The sequence below is a fragment of the Neoarius graeffei genome, chromosome 5 (genome assembly GCF_027579695.1).
Source record: "Neoarius graeffei isolate fNeoGra1 chromosome 5, fNeoGra1.pri, whole genome shotgun sequence".
NCBI lineage: Eukaryota > Metazoa > Chordata > Actinopteri > Siluriformes > Ariidae > Neoarius > Neoarius graeffei.
Genome location: NC_083573.1, coordinates 44,033,658 through 44,051,772, shown reverse-complemented (window position 1 = coordinate 44,051,772; position 18,115 = coordinate 44,033,658). Strand labels below are relative to the sequence as shown.

The window sequence follows — 18,115 nt, the reverse complement described above, 5'->3', positions numbered from 1 at the left end:
GCCAGGCTCTAAAATCGGATACAGGTCATTTCGTCCAACGACCATTTTGTCCAGTGACCATTTCATCCAATATTTAAGACATTTCATCCAATATTTAAGACATTTCGTCCAATAGTTAAGACATTTTGTCCAAAGCCTTTTTCATATGCATTATCAATTATTTTATATTTCAGGTATTTGTTTGTTCGAGAAAAGTCAGAATTCTTAATGGAATTTGACCGAAGCAAAACACATTTTTGCCAAATGAAAACAAAACCGGAAATGATGGGAATCAGCGAGTGTCAACTTCAGGTGCGTTCAGCTGGGGCCGCTTGTGGGGAGAGATCGTTTTTATTAGATCAAATTACATAGAAAATCTATACTCGCACTTTCCAGATATCCTGGGCAAGTGCAGGATATGAGATATGATATCCAGATATGAGAAAACATGCATTTTCTCAGTCTTTATATAGGCACACTGATGCCTCTTGATCATGTGCAGGTGAGCCGCATTAACAGCGCGTGTGCGAGAGTCTGCTCGGTGTGCTCCAGACTGCGCATGCGCCGAGCAGACTCTCGCACGCGACTTTGATAGTGCTTAATGCACTCCCTTAAATGAATTATGGTTTGTTTATATCTCAATCTTGTTGCACATATACAGTGGTGCTTGAAAGTTTGTGGACCCTTTAGAATGTTCTATATTTCTGCATAAATATGACCTAAAACATCATCAGATTTTCACACAAGTCCTAAAAGTAGATAAAGAGAACCCAGTTAAACAAATGAGACACAAATATTATACTTGGTCATTTATTTATTGAGGAAAATGATCCAATATCACATATCTATGAGTGGCAAAAGTATGTGAACCTCTAGGATTAGCAGTTAATTTGAAGGTGAAATTAGAGTCAGGTGTTTTCAATCAATGGGATGACAATCAGGTGTGAGTGGGCACCCCATTTATTTAAAGAACAGGGATCTATCAAAGTCTGATCTTCACAACACGTTTGTGGAAGTGTATCATGGCACGAACAAAGGAGATTTCTGAGGACCTCAGAAAAAGCGTTGTTGATGCTCATCAGGCTGGAAAAGGTTACAAAACCATCTCTAAAGAGTTTGGACTCCACCAATCCACAGTCAGACAGATTGTGTACAAATGGAGGAAATTCAAGACCATTGTTACCCTCCCCAGGAGTGGTTGACCAACAAAGATCACTCCAAGAGCAAGGTGTGTAATAGTCGGCGAGGTCACAAAGGACCCCAGGGTAACTTCTAAGCAACTGAAGGCCTCTCTCACATTGGCTAATGTTAATGTTCATGAGTCCACCATCAGGAGAACGCTGAACAACAGTGGTGTGCATGGCAGGGTTGCAAGGAGAAAGCCACTGCTCTCCAAAAAGAACATTGCTGCTCGCCTGCAGTTTGCTAAAGATCACGTGGAAAAGTCAGAAGGCTATTGGAAAAATGTTTTGTGGACAGATGAGATCAAAATAGAACTTTCTTGTTTAAATGAGAAGCGTTATGTTTGGAGAAAGAAAAACACTGCATTCCAGCATAAGAACCTTATCCCATCTGTGAAACATGGTGGTGGTAGTATCATGGTTTGGGCCTGTTTTGCTGCATCTGGGCCAGGACGGCCTGCCGTCATTGATGGAACAATGAATTCTGAATTATACCAGCAAATTCTAAAGGAAAATGTCAGGACATCTGTCCATGAACTGAATCTCAAGAGAAGGTGGGTCATACAGCAAGACAACGACCCTAAGCACCCAAGTCGTTCTACCAAAGAATGGTTAAAGAAGAATAAAGTTCATGTTTTGGAATGGCCAAGTCAAAGTCCTGACCTTAATCCAATCGAAATGTTGTGGAAGGACCTGAAGCGAGCAGTTCATGTGAGGAAACCCACCAACTTCCCAGAGCTGAAGCTGTTCTGTATGGAGGAATGGGCTAAAATTCCTCCAAGCCGGTGTGCAGGACTGATCAACAGTTACCGGAAATGTTTAGTTGCAGTTATTGCTGCACAAGGGGGTCACACCAGATACTGAAAGCAAAGGTTCACATACTTTTGCCACTCACAGATATGTAATATTGGATCATTTTCCTCAATAAATAAATGACCAAGTATAATATTTTTGTCTCATTTGTTTAACTGAGTTCTCTTTGTCTACTTTTAGGACTTGTGTGAAAATCTGATGATGTTTTAGGTCATATTTACGCAGAAATATAGAAAATTCTAAAGGGTTCACAAACTTTCAAGCACCACTGTAAAATAATTGATCGTGCATATGAAAAAGGCTTTGGACGAAATGTCTCAATTATTGGACGAAATGGTCATTGGACGAAGTGTCCTGATCCCCTAAAATCTAGTGGAAGGCCTTCCCAGAAGAAAAGAGGTTATTATAACAGCAAAATATGGACTAAATCTGGAATGGGATCTTCACTAAGTGCTTATTACTGTGATTGATCAGGTGTCCTTTTGACCATATAGTGTATCTCAGTTATGTTTTCCATCTGTTTTATACTAATAATTGAATTAGCATGTACGAAAAGCTGAATGGAAACACCAGAAATTCCTATGCTAATGTTTTTTGCTTAACATAACAAATGAGGAAACTGCAAGGAAACTTTTTTGCTTTTGCATTTGGCTGCTGCTCTGATTGGATCTTTATGCCATTTGCCCTCGTCATAAAATTGCCATTATATTTTGCAATCTTACAGATTAACTTAACATTTGCAAACAGCAGCAAACTGGTTATCCCTGGAATACCAAAAAAAAAAAGAGCCTAGGTTGTATGTGTGACCATTAAGTGACTAATCATGAGTAACAGTTCATCACCCAGAGATGTTGATCCATAACGAGGATATCACACGCACATGTGGACGGAAACATACCATATGTCTACTGAAAAATGCAGCTGGTCAGAGAAGCTATGAGCTGTTATCACATTAAATCTCATTCTCACTAGCCGCTTTATCCTGTTCTACAGGGTCGCAGGCAAGCTGGAGCCTATCCCAGCTGACTACGGGCGAAAGGCAGGGTACACCCTGGACAAGTCGCCAGGTCATCACAGGGCCGACACATAGACACAGACAACCATTCACACTCACATTCACACCTACGCTCAATTTAGAGTCACCAGTTAACCTAACCTGCATGTCTTTGGACTGTGGGGGAAAACGGAGCACCCGGAGGAAACCCACACGGAGAACATGCAAACTCCGCACAGAAAGGCCCTCGCCGGCCACGGGGCTCGAACCCGGACCTTCTTGCTGTGAGGTGACAGCACTAACCACTATACCACTGTGCCGCCTCACATTAAATCGAATGAAATAAATATAACTATTAAATAGAAACGATAGCTCTCTGAAGATGATTATGCAGAGTTTGAAATGAAGCTTGTTTTGGTCAGCAGAATGGAACAGACAGTTTTAGAAAGTAAACTGTCACTGTGTGATGATGAATAATGTTTTAACTGACTCTCTGTGTCTTGAAATAAAATGTTGATTTAAATATGTAACCATTTTACCTACAGAATACTGCATCTTTTGCAACTCTGCTACAAGTTCAACTTTGGAGGGTCTCGCATGTGTGTACAGATATTAACTCTGAACCAAGTTATTAATTAAGTACAATTAAGAATTATTCCATGAAATCGAGTTGTACACCGTGTACGACGAGACAAAATTTATACAAAACATCCGATAAAACCATTTCTGCTTAGAATGTAAAGAAACCGGCGAAATGACGGGAGCAATTTGTGAAAAATGCGATATTAATAATTTTTGAAAAATACGTTCTTACCATCAGATACTTTTATTCCGTATTTGTTGCCTTTTTTTCTGGGGTTTTCTTCTTCTTCTTTTTTAAGGTTTTTTTTTTGGCTTTTGGCAAACCAACTTAAAGGTGCATTACTGCCACCAACTGGGCTGGAGTGTGGAACAGGCAATATGGGGGGGGAGGATGACTATATTCTTTTAGCTATTTCTGTTTCTTTTAAATACTTGATAATTTTTAAGGTTTTGTTTTCAAGTACAGTTTTTATTTCATCCTCGGTTGGTTCAGCGACACGCGCTGCCATTTTGTTTTTCTCTACTCACTGTATATAAGCTGATAGCCTAGTAGTAGAGTAGCCAGTCAGAATGCGCGATTGCTCATATCCGGTGAATGTGGATAGAATAATTAAAATAATTTTCTTGTGTGTGACGAATGCGAAAGTCCATGTCGTAATGAACATGTCACAGTTTTTGACCTTACTGTACGTCTCCCTCGTGTAAGCCGGAGTGTTTGAGCACATTTCCACCTCCATTTGCAGTCTTCCTTCATGAGAAGGGCAAAATATGCAGCATGGTTCTCATCAAGACAGAACCGAATTCAGATTATTAAACACAGATGCATCTCTTTCTCTCCCTCTCTCTCTCTCTCTCTCTGTGTGACATACACATGCTGCAGCCTTTCTTTGCATCTCATCTATCTTTCTCATTTTGCTCTTTTTTCTTTGATAGCTCGCTCTTGTGCTCTAGAGAATGCTTGTATATTGTTGTTGGACAGTAGCTTCCTCATGCTTTTTTTTTTACAGGGGCTCTGAAGCCGACAGCTTTATAAATTACCCACTACTCTTTCTTCTGGCTTTCCCATCATCTCACTGACACTGCTGTTCCTTCACCACTCATGAAAAACCACCATGGAAGACTCTGGAACAGCAATCACAACGAGTCTGTCGTGGGGCATTGAAACAGGAGGCACTCATCTGTTCCTCTTGTAGCAGTTCAGTTATCAGGGCTTTCCATGGCAGCTGGGGCAGGGAAGGAATTTTTAAGTTCAGAAGGCTTTTCTTCTGGGCCTTTTCAGACTTAAATAAATAAGAAACGATGAAAGATTAGACAGTGTGCCACTCTTTTGCATCATTGTTTCTCAAGATATTGCAGCAGCGCACAACTGAACTGGTGTGTGTGAATGAGATTACAGTAAGAGTATTTCCTCTGTGTGTGTGTGTGTGTGTGTGTGTGTGTGTGTGTGTGTGTGTGTGTGTGAGTTTCGTCTGGTGGTTAAAACTGCTCTGAAGCTTCTGCTAGTGTTTGTGGAATACACAGAAGCCAATGCTGCACTACTCATCCAAGCTGTCAACGCTGTGGACAATAAACGAGGTAAACCCACATGCACACACACACACACACTGACAACACACACATTTGTCTTACTGTACTTTGTTTAAGAGAAAACAATATTAAAGAATAAGAGAAAAGGGTAGAAAAGGTGCATAATATTTATATTATACAGTAATCTCTGTCAATAATTGTCGAGTTGAACGATTTCAGCACATGCAATCATGAGTGTGTACTTGGCATTACCGACTCTGATGTAAATCTGTCTGCAGGTTGTAAGCCGTGGTCCAATGCCATGGAAATCTTGGATGAGAAAGATGGCGTGGACACTGAGTTGCTGGTCTATGTCATGACCCTCATCAATAAGGTAGACATGGGAGTTAGGAGTGCTCTGAGTGAGCCGTGGCTAAGACTTGCCTGTGTGAGATTTGTAGCGCAGTCCACTGCTTGCTGTGAGGGTTTTTTTTTTGTATCTTTATAGACACTTGCAGGCCTTCCAGACCAGGACTCATTCTATGACGTTGTGGACTTTCTGGAGGAGCAGAGCATCGAAGTCATTGCCCAGAGGCACCTCGGTAGAAAGGGCACTGACCTAGACCTGCTGGAACAATTCAATATATATGAGGTTAGCTAAAGTACATGAAGGTAGATCTCAGACAGTACGTCTCTGGGATAACTGACTCCACTTCCCCTAGTTCAGGCCTAATGGACACTGTATGATACGGTTTATGAGCTTACAATCACATTATATGATTGTGTGAAGCAAATTTTGTAGTACTTTGCAATCAGTAATATCCTGAATTTATTCGTCTCTTTTTATCATTTAGATGACTCTTCGTCATGAGGATGGTGACGATGAGTCGTCGCCGCCTCCGGCGGGCCGCAAGGACCGACGTCGTGCAAGTGTAGAAGGCACGCTCGAAAGACGCGGCCTAGAACGCAGACGCAGCCGAAGACATTCTCTGCAGAACGGCAAAGGCCACGCGTCTGCACCCGGCTCTCCTTGTCACAGCCACAACCCCAACTTCCTGCCCTTTAATGGCCAGAGGATTGAGGATGTCACTGAGAGGTGAGGGAATCTTTCATGCATCCAGTCACAGGGAAATGTTATACAAGGTTCCTTCTATCTATTCAATATTTAGTCCATTCTTAAACTCGCACTCTCACTGTAGGCATAGGAATAGGAAATGAAATCTGTTGTAACCTACACACACACACACACACACACACACACACACAGCTCAGGAAGAATCCCTGTAATGGCATAATAAATCAACAGGACTAATGCGCTAATGAGAGTTTTAATTACTGAATTCAGCTTCGTGGAACATCTCTTGTGGCTTTCCCCCGTCTCCCGAGGCCCTTTACAGGGAGCCGTTAGGAAAGCACAGAAAATGCTTCAGCATGTGTTGACTTTATGGAAAGGAAGCACATTTATATTGGGTGTTCCATCATGTTAGTTTTGACAAGAGAGTTAGCAAAATCCGGATAGAAATGGAGAATTTAATAAGACTCCAAGGAAAAGACAAAGTGCTTCTGCTACAGTAGAGTGACGTTCCAATTAATCACATGCACATTAAGGAACTGGTAGGAAACAGCGACATAAAGCAAGCAGGAAGTCTGAAATATGAAGATATGTGCCATGTGTATTTTTCAGCCCTGTATCTCACTGTCAGCTATGTTTAGTGCCATAGCTCACTTTTATGCCATTTTTATTATTATTTTTTTCCTTTATTCTCTACTGATATCACTAATATCCATTGTGCATTATAAAGTGTAACGGCAGGCTATGCAGAGTAGTTCTCTATACCATGTACAATGGTGTTATATCGGTTTGTAATAGTAATAAGAAGCACCCAGTGAGGAGCCACATGCTCTCCAGATTAGTATCATGTAAGGCAGCTGTTGATCTTGGATCTAGAGAATGTGGCAGTGTGTGTCCCAATGGGCAAAAAGTACCAGCTGATAATATTTTGGCTTGCCATGAATGTTCTTTGAACATGATCTCCACTGCCTACCACTCAATAGAGCATAAATGTGACCTAAAACATCATCAGATTTTCACACAAGTCCTAAAAGTAGATAAAGAGAACTCAGTTAAACAAATGAGACAAAAATATTATACTTGGTCATTTATTTATTGAGGAAAATGATCCAATATTACATATCTGTGAGTGGCAAAAGTATGTGAACCTTTGCTTTCAGTATCTGGTGTGACCCCCTTGTGCAGCAATAACTGCAACTAAACATTTCCGGCAACTGTTGATCAGTCCTGCACACCAGCTTGGAGGAATTTTAGCCCATTCCTCCGTACAGAACAGCTTCAACTCTGGGATGTTGGTGGGTTTCCTCACATGAACTGCTCGCTTCAGGTCCTTCCACAACATTTCGATTGGCTTAAGGTCAGGACTTTGACTTGGCCATTCCAAAACATTCACTTTATTCTTCTTTAACCAATCTTTGGTAGAATGACTTGCATGCTTAGGGTCGTTGTCTTGCTGCATGACCCACCTTCTCTTGAGATTCAGTTCATGGACAGATGTCCTGACATTTTCCTTTCGAATTCGCTGGTATAATTCAGAATTCGTTGTTCCATCAATGACGGCAAGCCGTCCTGGCCCAGATGCAGCAAAATAGGCCCAAACCATTATACTACCACCACCATGTTTCACAGATGGGATAAGGTTCTTATGCTGGAATGCAGTGTTTTCCTTTCTCCAAACATAACGCTTCTCATTTAAACCAAAAAGTTCTATTTTGATCTCATCCATCCACAAAACATTTTTCCAATAGCCTTCTGGCTTTTCCACGTGATCTTTAGCAAACTGCAGGTGAGCAGCAGTGTTCTTTTTGGAGAGCAGGGGTTTTCTCCTTGCAACCCTGCCATGCACACCATTGTTGTTCAGTATTCTCCTGATGGTGGACTCATGAACATTAACATTAGCCAATGTGAGAGAGGCCTTCAGTTGCTTAGAAGTTACCCTGGGGTCCTTTGTGACCTCGCCGACTATTACACGCCTTGCTCTTGGAGTGATCTTTGTTGGTCGACCACTCCTGGGGAGGGTAACAATGGTCTTGAATTTCCTCCATTTGGACACAATCTGTCTGACTGTGGATTGGTGGAGTCCAAACTCTTTAGAGATGGTTTTGTAACCTTTTCCAGCCTGATGAGCATCAACAACGCTTTTTCTGAGGCCCTCAGAAATCTCGCTTGTTCGTGCCATGATACACTTCCACAAACACGTGTTGTGAAGATCAGACTTTGATAGATCCCTGTTCTTTAAATAAAACAGGGTGCCCACTCACACCTGATTGTCATCCCATTGATTGAAAACACCTGACTCTAATTTCACCTTCAAATTAACTGCTAATCCTAGAGGTTCACATACTTTTGCCACTCACAGATATGTAATATTGGATCATTTTCCTGAATAAATAAATGACCAAGTATAATATTTTTGTCTCATTTGTTTAACTGGGTTCTCTTTATCTACTTTTAGCACTTGTGTGAAAATCTGATGATGTTTTAGGTCATATTTATGCAGAAATATAGAACATTCTAAAGGGTTCACAAACTTTCAAGCACCACTGTGTGTGTATACACCGTACTGTAAAAAAAGTCTTAGGCACCCTATTTTTTTGTACAAACTTTGCTATAGATTTCTATTTTATGACTTTTACATTATCGAGTAGCCCTGTGATGACCTGGCGACTTGTCCAGGGTGTACCCCGCCTTTCGCCCGTAGTCAGCTGGGATAGACTCCAGCTTGCCTGCGACCCTGTAGAAGGATAAAGCGGCTAGAGATAATGAGATGAGATGAGATTATCGAGTCAGTACAAAAACATTTTAGTGTCCAAACATTCATTTTCCAGCACAAAATTAACGTTACAAAAAGAAGTTTGTATCTGAGCATCATATTACATAAGAGGCCACTTTTCAGATTAAAAAAGGAAACATAATCAAGGCTACTGGGTTTTGGTGCAAAATGAAGAAGCGAGTGTGACAGTCAAAGTGTCCAGAAGAACTGGGGCTGGTTCTGTAAGATGCTCAGTAAAACCTACAGCTCATTTCCTTATCAAACTGCACTCACTGTACCTCAGACTACTATCTGAGACTCCGTCGTCCGTCCACAATTCACAAAAATTGCTACTCCTGAGTTTTCAGTGGATTTTGATTCAGATTGTTTTGTTTGGAATCAGTCTGTACAATACTTACTTTCTGGTTTTGAGATTTTTCATTAACAGGTTGCTAAGTAGGCCAATTTACGGACTTTCAGGAGAATCGCAACTCCTTCCTGAGTTTTTAGAGGATTTTGATTCTGATTGTTTTGTTTGGAAGATCTAATTGTTCTTCACAAAAGTTACTATTTCATTTGTCGATTTCTGATTAAGGGTGGCACGGTGGTGTAGTGGTTAGCACTGTCGCCTCACAGCAAGAAGGTCCGGGTTCGAGCCCCGGCGAGGGCCTTTCTGTGTGGAGTTTGCATGTTGTCTGCGTGGGTTTCCTCCAGGTGCTCTGGTTTCCCCCACAGTCCAAAGACATGCAGGTTAGGTTAACTGGTGACTCTAAATTGACCGTAGGTGTGAATGGTTGTCTGTGTCTATGTGTCAGCCCTGTGATGACCTGGTGACTTGTCCAGGGTGTACCCTGCCTTTTGCCCGTAGTCAGCTGGGATAGGCTCCAGCTTGCCTGCGACCCCGTAGAACGGGATAAAGCAGCTAGGGATAATGAGATGAGATTTCTGAGTAAGAAATTGCTAATTAAGCTGTGTGACGAACTTTCTGGAAATTTGCTTTTCCTAGCAGAGTTCTCTGTGGGGTTTTTATTTTGATTGTTTTATTTGGATGATTGTGAGTCTTCACAAAAGTTACTTTGGGGTTTGTTTAATTTTCATTTACAAGTTGCTCATTTATTACTTAGCAGTCATCCATGGCTGTGTATTCTACTGTTGACAAGATTTTTGCGCTCTACATGTATATAACTTTTTTTAGCTCACCAGTCATAGGTCGATGATTTGCTCCGTCATCCGTTGTCCATCCACAATTCACAAACAAAAATTGCTACTCCTCCCTGAGTTTTCAATGGATTTTGATTGTTTTGTTCGGAAGATCTAATCAGTCTGCACAAGAGTTTTTGTGATTGGTACAGCCGTGTGAGCTACTGCATCGCTGACACTTTGGATTTTTAAAGCAAAGGGTTGACTCACACCAGATGTTGACTTTGTTTCATTTATTATGGCATACTGCTGTTTATAGTATATTTTTTTAATGTTGAAACATTTTATTTCATTATTTTTAAGCCATTTTTGGGCTACAGCATTTCTTTACATGTGCCTAAGACTTTTGCACAGTACTGTGTATATATATATATATATATATATATATATATTTAAATCTCTTTATCTCGTTCTCTTGTTTTTCTGCCATCTCCTTATTTCCCCCTTAACTTCTGTCAAACAGCCCACACCCATTAAAAACTGATCATTGATGGCAGGCTCCATTGGGAGGATTGGAGGTTTTTTCTAACCAGTACTGTTGGCACATAGTTGAATTCATCTTAGTTAGACATCCGATCCTGAGGTCTGTTATTTGGCCGACCACAGGAAATTGGACGGACCTTTGAAGTGCTATGTTTTCCATATTAGTAATAAATAGCAGCCTGCTGAGAAAGAAAGCGAACCTTACAGCAGTGCGCTCCAGGACTCTGTCCTGAGTAGCACTCTACTCTGTCAATGCCTCTGTAATGAGGGTAAACCAACTGTAGGTGAGTTATGGATAGGTTTTGTGTTTTATCTGTCGCTTTCAATCAAGCGCAGCTGCTTAAAGAGAAAGTCAGATTTTGCTGTTTAAATCTGTGAACTAGATACTATCAGTAAATTAGAGTTAAATGACTGTTATGAAATGTACTATTTTTGCCACTTTTGTTGCACTGCAACTCATTTATGAAATTCTTTCCACATGCCATGACGTTGTATAGCCTGCAAAGTCAGTTGTCCATTAGTTAAAGCTATTAGTTTAATACAGCTGAAGAGTTTCGATGTGTCGATGGTGTCATATGTCCTGTCGCTGCTGCTGCAAGCAATGTTGGCAATGTTCGCCATGTCTTTCTAACTTCCACCAGATGCCAAGTAGACAGGGCTCCATGCCCTCATTTTAGTCCTTCATCCAAACTTCTCTTTAGTCGTCTTCTTCCCTCCAAAGTCATGTTGTTTTTGTCGCGCTAACCCTGATTCTCTCACGTCTCTCCAGTGCTTAAGACACATTGACACATTGCTCACTCATCGTCCCATTTGCTAGATCCCAATTCTGTAAGCCGTTGTAGCGTAAGCCGTTAGTGGTGAAGGGGAAACCAAAATCCAGAATTTCAGCTTGTATTACTAACTCCACTGTAATCCTAGGTATATCTGCTACTCCATCAAGGGAGTGCTTTAATTCCTGTTATGCATTTGTGTGCTGTCTTTGCATGTGCAAGATGATTGAAAGACAGGGAGGACTGCCTCCTTGCAGAGAAGCTTCCTGATTGGTTAATACAGCTCAGTAATGCCGGTTGTGGATTAAAGTCCAGAGTGTTTTTCAGAGTATCTATATTAGCAAAAGCAGTTTCATGGAAGAGATACCAGCAGCTTTAATTGGTATTATGATATATGTTACAGGACAGAATTGTCGGTCAGGTGGAATTTTTCAACCTAGGTTAGAATGTTTAACCCAGTTCATAATTTGCTATTTGTATTAGGGAGAATTACTATATCTAGGGTTAGGATTAGGATCGGGGCGGCATGGTGGTGTAGTGGTTCGCGCTGTCACCTCACAGCAAGAAGGTTCTGGGTTCAAGCCCAGTGGCTGACGGGGGCCTTTCTGTGTGGAGTTTGCATGTTCTCCCCATGTCCGCGTGGGTTTCCTCCGGGTGCTCCGGTTTCCCCCACAGTCCAAAGACATGCAGGTTAGGCTAATTGGTGGCTCTAAATTGACCGTAGGTGTGAATGTGAGTGTGAATGGTTGTTTGTCTCTATGTGTCAGCCCTGCAATGATCTGGAGACTTGTCCAGGGTGTACCCCGCCTCTCGCCCGTAGTCAGCTGGGATAGGCTCCAGCTTTCCCGCGAACCCATGACAGGATAAGTGGTTATAGATAATGGATGGATGGTTTAGGGTTAGGATTTGGGAAGACTTTGTATTTTAAACTACTTGATGAGCTTTCAGTTGTAGTTGTCGCTGGTCTAGTGGTTAAGATGTTGGGTTAAGAATCAGAAGGTTCCGAGTTTGAATCCTGCTTCAGTGTGGAAAAGATATTTTTTTAAAAATGCTAATTCGGTAGATAGGAATAGGTGGACAGACAGACAAGAGGAAATACTGTACGAGGTAGTTTTAGACAGAGGATGGAAGAAAGAGAGACAAAAGAAGTGATGGAAAATCCCTTTTAAGACTCTTAGATAATTCAAAATTTTACCTAGGTTGGAAATTATGAACTAGGTTTAAAATTTTAACCCAGGTCAAAAAAAAAAAAAATTTGCCTCGGTTGAAATGTTTTGACCTGTTACATAAATATCTTAAAGCAACCAATAGTGTTTTAACGCTGTTGTATTTGCATACTTCCAAACTAACTGAATGTTGTGTCTCTCTTGTTTGTGCCACTGTTTCCTTTGTTTTGTCTGCTGTCAGTGCATTTTGTAATGTCTGCTGTCATGTTATCTATGTGCAACATTTCTTCTTTTCCCCCTGTCCTACTCTTCTTTTTTCCCTTCTTTCATACCTCCATTCGTCCCTCAATTCCTCCGTTGCACTACAGAGAGGAAGTGGAGGTGGAGGTGAAGGAGGAAGATGAGGAACCACAGAAAGCAGACCTTTCTGTTCAGGGATCTGCCAGGTACTCGGGAACAGGTTATCAGAGTTCAGTGCTCTAGAAATGGTAGCTAAAATGTAGAAATTGTGCTCCTGTGCTGTTAGGCTCACTAACATCCAGTGATTGCCCTAACACATTTTATCATGGTGCCACATCCTTTTGCCCAACCCTCTGCTGAGCTGTTCTGTCATCTTATAGCTGGATGGCGCCAACTGTAGCGAAAGAGGAGGCTTCTAGCTTGTGTTTGCCCTTTAAATGCATGGTCAACCTCATCCCCAGCACTGCTGATTCAGAGGCACAGGAAAGCACCAGGGGCTGTTCTGAGACCAAGATCATCTGCAGAGCACCAGTGTCCTCACCTCCTGTAACTCCAGATTCTGGTCCCTGCATTCTGTCTTCTTGGGCCTCCATCAGGTCTCTGGGGGCTGTACCCTCCCGGGGTTCATCCGTAACCTCCTCTGCATCCACATCCCCCAGTGAGGAACATCAAATTCCCCTTCCTCTCCCATCCTCCCCCCTTCTCTCCTCTTGCCCATCAGATTCGGACGAGGTGCCTTTGGGGACCCTGCAAGGCCAGAGGGGCCGAGACGCAGAAAAGCGCTCCAGGTAGTGCGGATACGTGTACCAAACCCTCACTGCTCACAGTACAAATCCCCTTAGAGTCTCGTAGATGTCATAGACCTGCATGTTTGGATCAGACATCAGTGTTGTTAATTAGAGTCATTTGACATCATGGGTCAAGTAACAAATACAATTTGGGGCTATAACGCAGACTAGGGCCAAAAAGTTGTAATTCTGGCCTATGGGTATCCATCAGAGTGGAATTCCACAGAATTTCCCCGATCTGTGATTTTCCTCGATGTGAAAGGCGAGGGTTTTATTTCTGTCACTGAGCGCATCGGCGTTTTTAGTTTCTGCTTCAAGACATCATTGGCAAACTTCCTTTGGTCTTCTCAACCTGTGTAAAGTGAATATTCATCTTATTGTAATTTACAATGAGATATTTTCACATAACCAACACACAATCGTTACCATACACACAGCCTGTATTCAATATAATACGATCCCCCAAATCTCACTTTTCCATGATGTATAACAGGGTGCTGTCAGATGGATACGAACCTTTACTGACATTTACAACTCATCTGCCTTTTATTGTTGTATTGTACAACACTCAAGCTAGGACAAGGCTCTAAATGAAACCGAATACAAAAGGAAATGAGCTCGATGGTGTCTACAAGACCTACACACATCTGACAATGAGAATGCTTTGTAGGATGGCTTCAGCATGTTTTCCTCATTATGTTCATGGTTACACTGCCAAATGAAGTGAATCAAGGTTACAGAAGCTCTTGTGTGCTGGAAGGCTTTATAAAAGGTTTCCTTGCTATGTTTTAATGCTACTGTGTCGTGCTTATTTAAACTATTCCACAAAGGTCAATGATAAATGAATACCTTGTAGCGTACACATACTAATTTGCTAATGTTAGATTCATTAGATGTAGATTATCATCAAAATAACATTCTTATTTTTAATTATTCAAACTCTGCCTTGCTTTGATTCACTTTACATCTACTCACCTTCCTCTTGCTTCTGTGCTCCTTTCCATCCACCGTGGCCCCTATAAAAGAGCCGAGTTCCTTCTCCTCGGGTTTTATACACCAGTAAACCTTTGACTAATACATCTTTATTGCATGTAATTTAACCTGACCTTTTCTTCTCGTGTTCTGTTCTCTGCATAGTCTTTCAGATATTAGATACTTAAACACACCCTGTTCAACATTTGCTTCCAGAGCCACTCCTAGTGTTGGCAGGTAAGAGTTCCCACAGGGGTCAAACAACAAGATGGGTATGGTTATGTATAGACTGTATATACACTGTTTAAAATTTATATAAAAATGAGGGATCCCATTGAAGTAAAACCCTCTGAGGTGTTATGGGGGGGAATAGGTGGGGGGGGGAGGCAGAACCCTTTTTAATTATGAACCATCCAGATATTCCTCATGGAACCTTTTTACTGAAAGTTTAAAGGAACAGTCCACCGTACTTCCATAATGAAATATGCTCTTATCTGAATTGAGACGAGATGCTCCGTACCTCTCCGAGCTTTGCGCGACCTCCCAGTCAGTCAGACGCAGTCAGACGCGCTATCACTCCTGTTAGCAATGTAGCTAGGCTCAGTATGGCCAATGGTATTTTTTGGGGCTGTAGTTAGATGCGACCAAACTCTTCCGCGTTTTTCCTGTTTACATAGGTTTATATGACCAGTGACATGAAACAAGTTCAGTTACACAAATTGAAACGTAGCGATTTTCTATGCTATGGAAAGTCCGCACTATAATGACAGGCATACTAACACCTTCTGTGCGCTTCGGCAGTGCATTGATACGGAGCTCAGATATCAATGCGCTGCCGAAGCGCGCAGAAGGTGTTAGTACGCCTGTCATTATAGTGCGGACTTTCCATAGCATAGAAAATCGCTACGTTTCAATTTGTGTAACTGAACTTGTTTCATATCACTGGTCATATAAACCTATGTAAACAGGAAAAACGTGGAAGAGTTTGGTCGCATCTAACTACAGCCCCAAAAAATACCATTGGCCATGCTGAGCCTAGCTACATTGCTAACAGGAGTGATAGCGCGTCTGACTGCGTCTGACTGACTGGGAGGTCGCGCAAAGCTCGGAGAGGTACGGAGCAGCTCGTCTCAATTCAGATAAGAGCATATTTCATTATGGAAGTACGGTGGACTGTTCCTTTAAGAGCTCTGAGGAAAAACAATAAGAGGTCCATCTTACCAGGGGCTAAACACGTTCATCAATCACAGTATAAAAATGAAATCAGTTCGTTTCTTCTGCTGCCACTGCACTGAAGCCCAAAATGCTACTCATACACAGATTAAAATCGTGTGCTTTTAAGATACTAGGCATGTGATGATATATCATGTGATGATAAATGCTCTAATGCCATGAAAAAACACAGACACAAATCTAAAGTGGGAAAAAGCTGTTGTGTGATTGACTGTACAAATCGATTTAACAAGAAATCGCAGCTCTCTTCACAGACTGCTGAAAGCTAAAGAAAAGAGAAGCAGTTGGAGTTAGTGGAAACATTCATAAAATTTACTTTATTAAGAAAATGCTTATTTGTTATTAACTTTTTTTTTTCATTTTTAAAGTTAGGCAGCCTTTCGATTTCATAAAATCTGTGAAATTTAGTTCCCTCTGAAATTTGGTGATTGTGATATATGTTTATTTTTGTAATATCTAAAAAAAAAAACAGGCCATTCTGTGGCTGGGAAGTTATTTAATTTGAGGCGATTCCTCAGCAAATAATGTGCATGAAATCACTCGCTTTGTGCAGTCAAGCAGACAAAGGAAGTCTGTGTGCGCATGCGCAGGTTTACCTTCTTCTTCTTTTGGGTTTTACGGCAGCTGGCATCCACAGTGTTGCATTACTGCCATCTACAGGTTTACCTTTGACCGTGCACTGACAGTTGCATCATTCTGTCGCTAAACGAACAGCTGATCACACCGAGGTGCTCGCTGACCGCCGATATTTATTAGTTTGGTCCTGCATTTCCTTGTTTTGCAACATAACGTCTTTTCTTCTCGCTTCCCGTTACTGTAGTCAGTCTTTCATGTTTCATTCGAATACTCACGTCCTCCATTTTTCTCTCCTGTTTCAAATTTGTATCCCACAATGCCTTGTGCAAATGGGGAAAGCCCACCACATGATGCATGACGTAGTATCTTGTATTGTATTGGGTCATGGTGAAGCAGGAAAAAATAGCTGAGAATTTAGGGCCATGTGACCCTAAATTCATTAATTGTTCTGTTTAAAAAAATTCTAATAAAATTTGAAGCCTGTGATTCGAATTCAGTAGCTTTCAGTCCACTAAACAAAAATAATTGGGTGTCAGGGAAAATTCTTTTAATGACCTACACTTGAAAAATCTGAAAGGCAGTCTACCTTTAATAAAAGGAATATTTTCATTAATAGGCTATTATATTTTATTCCAACCTTTACAAATATTCTTGGTTATTAGGAAAATGAAACAAAATGTGTTTTTATTTAACAAAATGAATATTTAAGTTGATAAAGTACAGTAAAATAAATATTGCATTTTCTGGTAATAAAATTTTCTTCATTTAATATTTTTTTTTTTCAAAAATATCATGGGAAAATTGAGTTGTGAGCCCAATATCGTGAATTGAATTGAATTGAATTGAATTGAATTATGAACCAGGTGAATTGTTACATGCCTATAAGATGCTGCATATAGTTAATATCAAAGACTTTTTCTAGGTACAAATTAAAACTATTTGTTTCACTGTGGTCATTTTCCTTTGTTTTTCATCAGTTTGATGTTCTTGAGCTTTTTTTTTTTTAATTCTTCGTAAGGTTCTGGATTGAGAAATTGTTTTGTAGCAAAGTTTCAAAGGGCTACGGCCTGAGCAGCTGAATTCCTATGTGGGAAGGAGCAGGATAGCAGGGCTTCTGTATGTGCTTTAGGATGCGAGACGGGAAGTTTTTGGTGGAACTTGAAGTTGTAGGAATTCTTGAAGACGTTTCACCTCTCATCCGAAAGGCTTCTTCAGTTCTGTCTGACTAATAGGGAGTATCAAGTATTTATCCTCTCATGGATGAAAAGCAATCCTAAGGTGCCGTTGAGCCATCCTGTTGGTGTGGGTCACTGGGGGCTGGGTGTGAACGACCCCGAGAGTCATTGGGGTGATCAATGGATTGCTGGTTTTCTCTGTCCTCCTGTGAGTCACTGAAAACAGCTGGGTTTTGGTGTTCATTCAGTTGTCTGGGAAGTGTGCCAAGGACTGCATTGTAGGTGGCTGATAAATGATGTCTGAAGGCCAATTTATGCTGACAACGCAGTCCTCGCAGATGGCGTCGCAGATGGCATCTGCGTAGCCCCCCCCTTCGCAGACGCTCTGCGTGCACCTCCCAAAAATTGTGACCACCGCAGAAGCCTCGCAGACAGCGTCGCAGACAAGAGGGCTCTGATTGGTCCACCCTACGTCCGCTGTACACGCACTTCCGCTTCCCTACTTTCCCGGTTTGTTTTGTTTTCACTACTGCCATTTTTAAAAACACGAGCGAAGATGGAGCAGCACGAAGAGCGGTTGATCGAGGAAGTGAGGAAGTACGTACATCTATACGACTCCAGTTCTAGTCATTA

At 41.4% G+C, this 18,115-nt stretch overlaps 1 protein-coding gene across 2 annotated transcripts in view; it reads left to right on the top strand.

Annotated features, from left to right (window-relative positions):
• fhod3b (formin homology 2 domain containing 3b) overlaps positions 1–18,115 on the top strand; it is a 302,109-nt gene that overhangs the window by 238,355 nt on the left and 45,639 nt on the right. The window contains exons 7-12 of one of the 2 annotated variants that reach the window (XM_060921769.1): positions 5,013–5,124; positions 5,355–5,449; positions 5,564–5,707; positions 5,910–6,151; positions 12,867–12,944; positions 13,119–13,526. In XM_060921769.1, the coding sequence (XP_060777752.1) occupies positions 5,013–5,124; positions 5,355–5,449; positions 5,564–5,707; positions 5,910–6,151; positions 12,867–12,944; positions 13,119–13,526 (1,079 nt within the window). The remainder of the gene's footprint in view (positions 1–5,012; positions 5,125–5,354; positions 5,450–5,563; positions 5,708–5,909; positions 6,152–12,866; positions 12,945–13,118; positions 13,527–18,115) is intronic. The other variant, XM_060921768.1, reaches the window with a different exon arrangement.